This window comes from Zonotrichia albicollis, chromosome 4 (assembly GCF_047830755.1).
Source record: "Zonotrichia albicollis isolate bZonAlb1 chromosome 4, bZonAlb1.hap1, whole genome shotgun sequence".
Lineage (NCBI taxonomy): Eukaryota > Metazoa > Chordata > Aves > Passeriformes > Passerellidae > Zonotrichia > Zonotrichia albicollis.
Genome location: NC_133822.1, coordinates 57,525,137 through 57,537,681, shown reverse-complemented (window position 1 = coordinate 57,537,681; position 12,545 = coordinate 57,525,137). Strand labels below are relative to the sequence as shown.

Genomic DNA, 12,545 nt, shown 5'->3' with positions numbered 1-12,545 from the left:
GGAACTCTCGGGGCAGTCCTGATGAACACCTGCTGGGGCACTTGCAGAAATTAGCAGTCACCGGAGAAAGGCTATTTATTGCCAAATGACCATCAATCAGTTGAAAACCAGTGGTAGAGAAGTGTTGGGCTTCTCTACCACTGGTTTTCAACTGATTGATGGTCATTTGCTTACTGCCTTACAGCCTTTGATCATTATTTTCTTTAGCAGAAAGATACAGAGGTATACCTGAATAAATAATAAGCATGAAACAGCCATTTAAAAAGAGCAAGCAAGCTTTTTTTTTCAAAAATATGAATATACTTAAATAGTGTGTACAAATGGGCTTGTCCATGTGATTTGTCTTTTATTATAAACATGGCTAGACAATGAAAACAAGGGGATAGTCAAACATAACCAGATTAGTGCTGTGTTTCAGTAAGCAAGAGAAACATTAAAAAAATAAAATCTCAGAATAAATATTTCTTCTTCTTCCTCATTGAAAAAATAGAGGAAATAATTGGGGGGGGAAAGTGTTTATAGAAAGTAATCCACAAACAATAGCTGCATGGCAAAATTGTTTTAAAAGAGTAATTTTCCAGCTAGAGAAATCCATTTTTAGTATATAATTGCATTAATGAACAAAGGGAGTAGATGAATATATATCTATAATGCAACTTATAATCATTAAAATCTTGATAGAGGAAATTATTCAAGTCCATTTCTATGGGAATAGAATTTCTTAATTATAGAAAATATTTTAAAACAACAACAAAATGAAAACAGGTAATATCCTTCCCATTTATCAAGTTGTGAATAGGTGTTAAAAGTGTTATCACAAGTGTAAGTATTAGAATTCTTCCCATTTAATATTTTCTTTAATCGTAATAAAAAGAAGCAGAAATAAGTAGCCTGTTAATTACGTTTTTGCATAATTTCAGCAAAATCAGGACAGCAAATAACACCAAAGAGCTGTATCTAGAAAATGAAAGAGTAGAAAGGCAAATTATTTTATGTAGAAATAAATAGTCTAAGTTGCTCATACTCAGTAGGAGTGAGGAATCTGTAAAAGTAAAAATTCTGAAAGAAATCTGAAAAAATGGCTGCTGGCTGTAAAGTAGAACTTTTTTGTAGAGTAACATAAGTTCCTGCTGAAGTCTGTCAGAACTTTGGCGTACAAATGGATCCTGCCACATGGCAGGAACACTAGAGCATAATTTCTCATTGTTATGATTAGAGACATTACTGTTCTACTTTTTTTAAATTAATTTTGGATGACAGTTCAATAAATACTTAAAATTTCTTTTATATGTAGTATATTCCACACAGTTGTGTTATTCTTCATCTATGATATAACTGAGTGACTGTCATCATATTGTTTACTCTTCAAACATTTACTCATGATTGTGAAATAAAAGCTTCTGCATATCAAACCTTTTTGTTAAAGCTAGCAAAAGCTTCTGCTTATTAGAAATAGTTTTGGACTGAAGACATGTTATATAGATGTATTAAAATTAAGTTACTCTATGAGAAGCTCCTATTCATGAAATTTTTCATTTTTTCCAGATTCTCGATGCATTCTTCTTCCAGTAGTTTTACATCATCTCCACATGCATTTACAAGAGCAGAAGGACCTTATAATGTGTGCCCGTATCCTCAGCAACATATTTTGCCTCATCAAGAAGAACAGCTCAGTGAGTAAACACCATGTCACATCCACTTGAACTTCTTTATATGGCTCAGTGACATTTAATGACACAAGCTGGACCTTGCCCAAGAGCATTTTAAGGGGTTCTCTGTGTAATGAATCTACATAAACATGCCATTTTGACTTTTTCATGACCCTTTTCATTCCATGCATGAGTATTTTAATTGTATCACATAGCGTTCTGACAAGCTTTTGCACTTCTTGAGCGTTGTGTTGGAAAGAAAGAAATGTCTGCTTTCTTTAGGGGCATTTTTATTGTGGGCTGTGTATTCTTAGGGGACACTGGGCTGATCTAGATAAAGAGATTGATATGAGCATTGCGAGGGAGATTGCACTTGGTGCTAGTTGATAAACTTTATGGCCAGTTTCTGAAGTTTGTGAATTAATGTGTGAAAGCTGCATATGAGAGCTTGCTCAGGCAGGTGTATTGCAAATGGGAAGGTGATGATATGTTCTGACAGACAGCAGGATATAAGGCAATTAAAACCAAGCATTGCCTATAATTAGTGCAATACATGCATGTCAAGGGCAGCATACATTACCTTGTAATGCTTAGTGAGAGCTCCTTTATGTGCTTCTTCATTTCATACCACTTTCAGCAATTAAATTTGCTCTGTCAGGGATTTGATAAGGATGTGGTTTGCACCTTTGGCCCTGCAACAACATATTCCTTCCAGCTGCTCCTGGATATGTATAAAATCTCATCACAAGACCAAGTGATAGATACTAAAGCAGAGTTGTGGTTTTGGCCTGGGACAAAACTTTACATACCTGGTCTGCATTTCACGAGATCTTCCATTTGGAGTCACCAAACCAGAGATGTACACAATTACAAGTGGATATCTACATAAGACTCTCCCAAATGTTCAGGACATGCAGATACTATTTTTAGTATTCTTTGAGTGATTGAAATTATTAAGAACTTGTTGACTTTGGCATGTTTTTTGGTACATCAGTGCAGAATTTCAGTCCTTCCAGTATAATCAAGATGATTTGGAGATTGAGGGAAAGTGAGTTTGCAGTAAGGCAACTTTGAAAATTAAGGCTGTTGCTCATTCCAAAAATAGCTTGTAGTAGTAAAGAGAAGGGTCCTCATAGTGGATGCAGTTCCTAAATATACTGTGTACTGTCTGTTGTCATAAGAAGCCAGTTTAACAATTTTTTGATGCTAGATGAAGGGATAGAGAACATGGTTTGATACTAGATTCAACTTAAGTCTAAAAAGGAATTTTGAGTGTTATTACAAATCATATGCTTTAGGGTGTCTAGGAAGCAAAAATAAACAAAAGGAAAAACCCAAATCACTCCTACACCTCAATGTCAGCAAAGTTGATCTATTTGTTTGTCAGTTGAGTTTTAGCTTGGTTGTGTGCATTTGATTATTAAGTGTTTCTTTCTGTGAAGAAGGGTCATGGTAAACAATGGATAAAATTGTTCAGATTAAGATGGTGGTTTCTGCTGCAGTGGAGACTGAAAACATTGAAGCAGGGAAAGCATATTTCCATCTAAATTAAAAAGGAGAAGTAACTACAACTTGACTTTATCCAGTGTTTTCATGCTGGTAACTGAGGTATTCACGGTCTCTTTTGGCAGTGAGCACTTTGATTCTTTTGTTTTGATGTTGTGTGCAAGCAGTTGTGGGCTCACATAAATGACTGATTTGTTTGTGCTGCTCAGCATAGCTGGGCCTTACTGATGAAGCATGTCCTGAAGGTTGAGCACCATCTGCTTATTTCTGCTGATAGTTCCAAAGTGTGAAACAGGATTTTGCTTTTTTGGATTTTAAGCCTTTCTTGGCAATTTCCCCAGAAGATATATAAGTGTTACCTATAAAAATCTTGCCTGAAATGTTTTTGTATATTATTTACTGCTTTTTTCTGAATGTCAAGTGAAGAAATTAGAGCTATGGTGATTTAATGCATATTTACATATTCAAAATCATCCCTGTAACTGTGATGCAATTAATGGAAAACTGTTAGAAAAAAAAATAGAATTAAACAATATCTAACAACAATTAAACAATAGTCCTTGTTTCTTGAATGTAGCATTCATAGTGAAAGTGTAATTGGTTTCTACGACTCCATCAGAGGAATTGTAATTGTGGTCATATTTCTGTTTTAAAATCTTAAATGTTTTATTTCTTATTTAAGGAAAAATCAGTCCTGGAAGAAATTGATGTGATTGTAAACAGTCTGCTAGATATTCTATTAAGGACCATACTAGAGATCACCAGCCGACCACAACCATCAGGCTCTGCTATGCGCCTCCAGTTTCAAGATGTGACTGTAAGTTTCTTGCAATGAAAGAGCTCACAATTGTCCCTGGTTGGACTACTAGACTTGTGAATATATTGTCTTTATATTGTAATTCACAGTGTTAGATTTTGTGTATAAAAGAGAGAATGAGGAGGACAATGAAAACCTTTCTTGCATTCTATTAATTTTTAGTGAATACAGTCAATTTTTTCATCAAGTTTATTTATAGATTGTGACCAAAAAAACCCAAAGCAAAGCAAAAAAAAGCCCAAAAAATAACACTTATTTTGAAACTTTCAGGTTGGTAATGATTTCAGTATGTTCCTTTTGTTTGCAATATAATAGCTTCCTGAAACTCTCCTTCAATTTGAATTCCTGGAAATAGAAGAGTACCAATCAATAATAGTTCCTAAAATGCGTACATTTTTTCATGATGAAACAACTCTAAAGATGCCTGCAGAATCTGTGATAACTTGTACTAATCTAAATTTATTACTTGAGAGTCATTTTGTTGTTCTCTGGGCTGAGCATTTGAGCTTTGTTTTTGTCACATGAAGCTGAGCATACAGGATAGATTTAGAAGATTAGCAAATGATGTTTTGATGAACCTGCTATAACAACTCATGGAAATTAGAAGATTGAAATACAGGCATTTACAGAAAGTTTTGTGATGTGTGTTGATCAAATAAAATGAAATGTTATTTTGCTTTGTTTGCAGCAAGGTTTTCACTTTGCTTTTGAAGGGAAAATTGGTTCTAATATAGCCAGGGATGTGACCCCAAGATTTAGTGCAGAAAACATACTATGCTGAGTGATTTACCACCTCATACATTTATTAATTAATTGCTCAGTGTTTACACTGTAATAGTTTTTGTTAATGAATAGAGGGTTGCTTTTCAAACCAGAATTTCCTCTGAGATCCAACATTTCAAAAGCATTTAATAACTGGAGAAAAAAAATGTGTTGCCACGTTGTTTTGGTTTTTTTTGCTTGTTTTCTATTTTACTTTAGACCCACAGAGAACAAACTGTATATGGAGTATTTTATGGAGCTGACCAAGCTCTGTGATGCTTAATCACTGTGGTTCAACAGCAATAAGCATATAAGAGTTTGGGAGGTTTTTTTCTTTAAATTACAAAAATTGCAAATGTATGACATGTGGCATATCAGGCCACCACAAGGAAATCTAAGCTAAAGAAAGGGTGATAGTGTTAGACTGTTAGTGTAGCAAAGCTCTGATTTTATTGGCTTGTTATGAGATATCCCCTTGTTTGCAGATTAATTTTTCATTAAACAACATGACTGGGTTATTCTTTTACACCATCAAAAAATTAGGCTCTGAAAGTGCTTTCAAGTTGCAAAATTTTCTTTTATGCATGAGAAAAGTCATGTCATTGTCACTGCAAGCTCTCAAAGAATACTTAATGTGGAAGTGACTCACAGCACAGCATAAGGCAATTATATACATTTATGTAGAAATATCCTGCAGTATGGGCTTCTGGCAGCACATGGAGCCAGATTCTTGGAACTATTTGTAGAGCATGTATGATAAAGTACTCAATGTGAGTACAGAAGTAGAGTCTGTTCCAGTATATTGCTATTATTTCAAACTGCATGTGTCATAAACAATTCCTTGTGTGACGTGCCATGGGAGCACACTTAAAAAAATACCCTGGATTTGAATGAGACATAGTCTTCCTGGTGGAAGTAGTCCCAAACCCATCTGAGTGTGGTCTCCTTGGCCCATGTGTCACTGTTTCAGCATCAGATCAGGCAGCTCTGGGCTTTGTGCTGCTGTGACTCCACCACTTGTTTCAAGCAGCTTTGGTAGCTGGATACCATTTAATTTTCAGTCAGCAGCCTTGTGCAGTGGTGACCTGCAAGGTGGGTGTGATGCTTTAAACTGAGCACGAAGCAGACGCAGCTTCAGGGTGACAGTGTTGCGGATGTTGCGTTGGCAAACGTCGAATTTAATGCAATGGTGAAAGTGAAGTTTCTACTTTGTTTTGTCACTGAATTAGACCTTTGAACTTCCTTCAGAAAAAATGCATTTGCATATAAAGAATTAGCAGAAAGCAGTCCAATTTAAGTGAACTTTAATTGATTTTAGATCTTAAAAGTTCAGTCCCTCAGAACCTAAATGAGCTTCAATTTAATTGAAAGCTCCATGGCTTTTAATAACTGTGCTCCTGAAATAAGACACAAAATTTACTTAAGGAATCTACCTAAGTGATTTTAGTGTATTACTTGGCTTGACTTTTCACACTGGAATTGGACCCTGAATTTTTTTTAGCTAGGTTGTTATGTGTGTGGAATTTGCTTCTGTGCATGATTTGAAAATTAAACTGTGGCCAACACTGGCAGAAATCCTACAACATGCATTTATGTTGAGCTCAACAAATGAGGCTGATTGTGCACTGCTATTTTAAAAACCAACCTGTATAGCTACCTACATTCAAATTAAAAGCTCAGATTTAGAAGTCAGTTAACAATAAGCTTAAGTTTATACTTTTATAACACTAATCTGTCTGTCAACTATAATAGTACAGCTCTCTATAATAGGTTGTGATTTTTAATATACTACTATATAAGTTGAAACAAATGTGGGAACTCAGAAAAAAGGTGACTAAAAAGGACTGCTTAAAATGCCTAGGCAGGGAAGGAATTTTGTAACTCAAGCTAGCAATTGGATATACAGATATTTACAAGACAGCAGCTGTAACCTTTATGTTTATGCCCAGAGCATGAATATTAAGAGTTGTTGTAGCCTTAGGGTATTGTTTTGAGATTGTGATTCTATGTTTCTATGAATGCTGTGTTTACTGTAAAACAAAGGGAAGTAAGAAATTTAGAATTATTACTTCAGTGTCGAAGTATCACCATGTTGCCAGTGAAAGCCATCACCTCACACATGATTACCAGGTATAATCACAAATGAATTAGACCTTCCAGTGTAAAATCTAGAACAGCCATTCCTGTGAAAACACACTACTTTTTTTGAATATCATTTTCTGTTTTTAATGAAAGACAGAGGGAAATATTCCCAAAATTTCACTTGGCGAGCTAATGAAAGGCACCATTTTAAAGTACTGTTATCACCTGTCTATTCTCTCAGTCTAATTCTCCATTTCTGATACAGGCAAAAATATATTTCCCATTCTTTAGCAAGCTTGTGAGATTTCAGAATTGTTCTTTCTAAGCATTAGGATGCAAACCAAACCTTTGACTCTTCCCTGTCCTCATCAATTCTGCAGTCAGACCTGGCTGATACCATTCAGTGTTTCTTCCCAGTCCAAAACTGAATAAGAAGACAGGAAAGGGTGAAGGGAAGAGCCTGTTCCTTCCTATAATATCTTGGTTGTTTGCCTGCTCACTGGAGATACCCAGTGCAGTACTCTGCTCTTTCAATGAGAAATTCTACTCTAAGCCTAAAGAAATTTCTGATCAAAACATTTTCGAAGTTTGTTCAGTCCTATGAATGAGTTTTCTTTTTGACAAATCTTGGGGGTTTGAGATGACAGAATGTTTTTAATAATTCCCAGCTAATTCTTCCCTAAAGGAAAACAATTGCATTCTTCCCAGAATTCTTGCAAAATATATTTGTTTATATTTGTTTCAAAGCTGAGTTGACTAAAGAGGTTGTAATTCTAGAAATCTAAGTAATTTGTTTAAAAACAGATACAAGGAAAGCAAATAAATAACAAATAAAAATTTTACTGGCTTAGCCCTGCTGGAACTAATTAAAATAGATTTTTCTAAGCAAATAAACTCCATTTAGGAGTTTATTTGCTTAGAAAATATTTCCTTAAATGGAAAGGAAGTGCAATCAATATATTTTCACAAAATGTGGAGTTGAAGCCTAATTGTAGATTAATTTCCCTTGCAGTTGTTAATTATTTTCAAGTGCTTATAATATATGAGTTTAAGCTCAAGTGCAGAAAACATTATAATATTTCTCCTCTTGGCTTATCTGAACAGGGGGAATTTGTCTCCTGCTTATTGTCACTCTTGCGACAAATGACTGATAGACATTATCAGCAGCTTCTGGATAGCTTCAGCACAAAGGAGGATCTCAGGGTGAGTAACAGAATTGTGTTTCCACTTGCTTAGGCCTTTTTATTTCTCTTTTTTGATTTATCTCCCTTTTAGATGTCCCTGTGCTTTGATGAATCACTTCAGTATTTAAATGCAATGTGTTTTACAGATTAGCTAACTATTGCACAGCTTTTATTGGGAACTTGTGTCCACTCTCACAGGGGGGCAAGGCTGTTATTGCTTCTGCAATGACAGCAGAGAGAATTTGGATGGAGGAAACTGTAAATTTTCTTTAAAGCCATGAACTTTGCCTCTAAACCTCTCCTAAAGATTGTGTCAGTCTAAGGTTATACTGCTCTTGTTAGATTCTTACTGTCAGGCAATTGGGGGATTTTATATTTGGCTTATTATACTTGCTTATCTTTTTCATTCATTAAATTATGTATGGCAATAGCACACATGCAGCTTGAGAAATGAATAATCAACTAACTCTTCATTTTTCTTAGCTGTGCAGCATGTCCATTGGCCCGAGGATGTGTCAGACTTCTAATGTCTGTCTGCTCATTTCAATCATAGAAAAGAGTAGCTGCAGAGGTCTCTTAAGACAACTTCTACCAGTTTCAGGAATTGAGTACTGGGTTTGTGGACATAAAACATTTTTAATTCCTTTATGGAGGAGGGGTGGGATTAAAAAAGAATTTCTTAAAGTTAAGATTTCCTGCATAAATGTAACCACTAAGATTTCCATTCCACTGGACCCTGGAAAGTTATATAGTACCAAATTTGATCCACACAAAAAATCTTGAGTAATCATTTATGCACATTATTTAGCCAGTAATCATGTCCTAATGTGATAATATATTTTAGGTGTTACTCCTTAATTACCATTTGATATACTCGAGTGCTGCCGGAAAGGGGAGTCATGGCGCAATTTCAGATTTACTTAAATTCCTGATAGCTGCTTAGAGCTGAAGAGAGCATATCATTTATGAGGGCCTTTTCTTTGAGTGAGGTGGTCATATAGAGCTTGGCAGATAGAAAATGCTGCTAAGAGGTTATAAGAAATCAAGAGCACTACCTAGGAGGTGTATAGGGTGAATTATTGTTATATAAGCAATACAGAATCTATTTTCACCTAGCATAGTTGCTATCCTTAGGCAATTTTAGTAAATATTATGAAACCTAGGCATTTTTAGTTGAAATATTTTACCTTTTGTGTGAGTTCTGAACCTCTAGGTATTCCTAGAGGTTTCAGGCTTTATTTCTGTTTGATATATCTGTGAAATACAGTGTTGAGTTTATTCAGACTTTTCTTCTTTCTAGAATATGAAAAATCTCTGGAATTAATGCTTGAATGGTGTTTGATTTGACACATTGAAATTCCCCCCACGCACATACTCTGCTCTTACACAGAGACATATGGAAAGCAGCTGTAGCTGGTGCCATCAGCTATCACAACAGAGGTCTTAAGAACTCAAGTCCAGAATTTCTTATTTCCATTCAGATCTCATCGAATCAGCATCAGCTCAACCTGTGATTCAGTGGTAGCAGTCTGATCATCATCAATGCAGCATTCCTTCTCTTCTGCATCTTAAATAATATATTGTTTTTGCCCTCACTTGGAAACATCAAATATCACTGAGAGCAAGAGGGAAAGATGAGAGTTAGTGTGCAAGACCACCACTGCTGTTAATCATGAGGTGATTGTGTATGACTGGGCTATCAAAATCATCTTGCTTCTTCCCTTTTTACATTTCTGCTCTGATTGCTAAGTATGGAATTTTCTTTGCTTTGAGATATTGTAGGAAATTATATCAGTATGGATAAATGAAAATTCAAAAGGTGTTAATATCAGAGATAAGGCATTTTTTTTCCCTGAGATGCTTTAGAAGCTAAAAGGTAGCCTCAGTTAATCTAGTGGCCAGTTGGGATTTAAGCTTCAGTGATAATTACCATCAGCTTGCTGGATTTCTGACTGCTCATTTTGTCCCTAGTCAGTAGTATCAAAGTGAGCTGGGTCTTCCTGAAGTTACATTGAGTTACAGATCTGATAGGATGTTTCCAAAGGAAACCTTATCTTATTTGCAAGGGAGTGTAACCTAGGCTTTTGAATTGCTTTGTGCTCTGCTTTTTGGCTTTAGCTACCTCTGATTATAATAACCGTCTATATGAAATGATTAGGTGCTGGTACCACATGGCATTTCATCTTTCTTCCAGACTAATTCTCCGGGTGACCATGTCAGTACTTGCATGAATGTATGTTTGCACAGCATTTGTGATACTGTTGATAAAAATACCCCCAGAAAATGACTTCTCCAAACAAGTACTCACTCATGAAGGTACTTGCAAAGAAGGAAAGAAAGTTTTGCAGTTCTCTTTTGTTGTTTAGCAGTGTATACCAAACTTACTAAAGGCTATTTCCATCTTGCTAAACAAAGAGAAGCAAAATTGAGACTTTAAAGGAATGACACGTACACATATTTATATGACATGCATCTGAGTGATGCCTTAAATGAGCAGTTGCTTATACAAATAATCTCTTTTTTTTTTGTAAATATATTTATCTAAAGTAATTGATATGGTGACTGGTTTTTTGAGCTTCTTAAGAGAGTTTTTTTCCAGTCAAAACAGAAGATAGGGAAAATATTATATTTGAAAAGATGCAAATAAAGTATAAAAGAACTGACAGGGGTTTCATGACTGAGTGGTAGAACCAGATGCTATACTTCACTCTCTTTTTTGAAACCCTGACTTTAACAAGACAGCAATTTTAAATGCTTCCCTTTATCTTTCAGTATTATTTTAAAGTTATGATCTTTTTTCTTACCACAAAATGCTTTCTACTCCTAGTACATATATTTTACAGTAATTTATAGAACCAGAGGCAACCTTCTAGGCAGATATTTGCTGCTGTGGAAAATCTCAAATGTAATTTATGACAAAAGGTAGCAGTGGAAGTTATGAATAGCAGGAGATCCGCAGGAAAGTGAATGTAAAAACTTATGTTAGCACAATGCAGCTTTGACCAAATCATGGCGGCATTGATCAATATGTTTGGGGTTTTTAATTAATAGATTAAAAGAAGACAAAACAAGTAAGCATCTACCAGAAGACCTAGTTTTTATTCATTGGCAGTGTACCTACATAGTGTGACAGAATAGAGATTTGATGAAGTAAAAGATAATATTTCATAGGGATGAGTGTAAATCTTACTAGTTCTGTCATGCCTCTCTTCCAGCTCTATGGCCTGAGCAGGGTAAGGTGGGTCCCATCCCCTAACACCAAGTGGATTTATTCCCCTGCTCTCTAATGGCCCCTGGGACACAGGCTGTGTGAGGTCGTGGGCATGGGGAGTGTCTCTGGTGGAGAAGCACAGTTCCAGCCACCAGCCTTCCCCTGCTCTGCAGGGACATCCACTCACATGTGGGACTTCTGAAAGGATGAGTTTTGGGGCAGAGAGGTGGTTCTGAAGCCACTCATTTAGGTGGCTTCTGATGTAGATTAAGAAAGCAGCGAATCAGAGAAGATCTTGGAAAGGAACTGGCCAACGGATGGATGAGTTGCCCAGGAACTACCAGCTCACTGTGGAACCATCCTCTTTCTTGCTGGCTTTTGGCACTCTGGACGCTCTACAAGGCCTTGATAGCACGTAGCCTGGTAATCCTACAGCATGAATCAAAGCAGTGGAACATGATGCAATTAGTTTCAAAGTGTACTGTTGACCCAAATGAAAATGCTTTATAGGTGTACCCCAAGAGATCCAATGAAGCCCCAGAGCTGGATGCAGCACTCCAGGTGGGTCTCACCAGAGTGCAGAAGGGGCAGAATCCCCTCCCTTGACCAGCTGGCCACGCTGCTCTTGATGCAGCCCAGGATGCAATTGGCTCTCTGGGCTGGGAGGGCACTTTGCCTGCTCAGTGCAGCCTCTCATGCACCCCAGGTCCTTCTTGGCAGGGCTGCTCTGCATCTGTTCATCCCCCAGCCTGTGGTGATACAGGGGTTGCCCTGACCCAGCTGCAGCACCTTGCCCTTGGTCCTGTTAAAACTCATGGCATTCCCATGGGCTCACTTCTTGAGCTTGTCCAGGTCCCTCTGGATGGCATCCCATCCTTCAGGTGTGAAGCTGTTTAAGTGTTGGGAATTAGTAGTAAACCTTATAGTTTATTACCAATTTAGTACTACTGATAAGATAATATATAGTATTATCTTACAAATAGGACTCGACCTTATGTACACTAAGTAGAAATATTGAGATGTTATTTAGAGTATGTAAAAGACAAAATTACTTCCTTTTTGTCTTTTAAGATAGAAGACATATGAGACATTAATTTTATCTGTACTCAACCAACCAAATGTTAGCTCACTTAAACTGCCGGCAGAAATGTTTTTTAAATGTTAAAATCTGTTACTAAATCTATGTTTTTCAGCTAATATTGCTACATTGATGACACAATTTTCTATTTTTTCAGTGAAAATTAGAAATAATTAGCCTGGTATTAATGATTCAAAATGTAATGCCAGTGTCTACATTTACTTTGTTTTAAAAGTTTGCTTGGAATAAAAGATGT

The 12,545-nt window shown here is 36.3% G+C and overlaps 1 protein-coding gene across 5 annotated transcripts in view; it reads left to right on the top strand.

Moving 5' to 3' along the window:
• The window catches only part of DOCK4 (dedicator of cytokinesis 4), a 221,532-nt gene that overhangs the window by 154,000 nt on the left and 54,987 nt on the right, over positions 1 to 12,545 (top strand). For all 5 annotated transcript variants that reach the window (XM_014275935.3, XM_014275933.3, XM_014275934.3 and 2 more), the window contains exons 24-26: positions 1,546 to 1,673; positions 3,838 to 3,972; positions 7,921 to 8,019. In XM_014275935.3, coding sequence (XP_014131410.2) covers positions 1,546 to 1,673; positions 3,838 to 3,972; positions 7,921 to 8,019 — 362 coding nt within the window. The remainder of the gene's footprint in view (positions 1 to 1,545; positions 1,674 to 3,837; positions 3,973 to 7,920; positions 8,020 to 12,545) is intronic.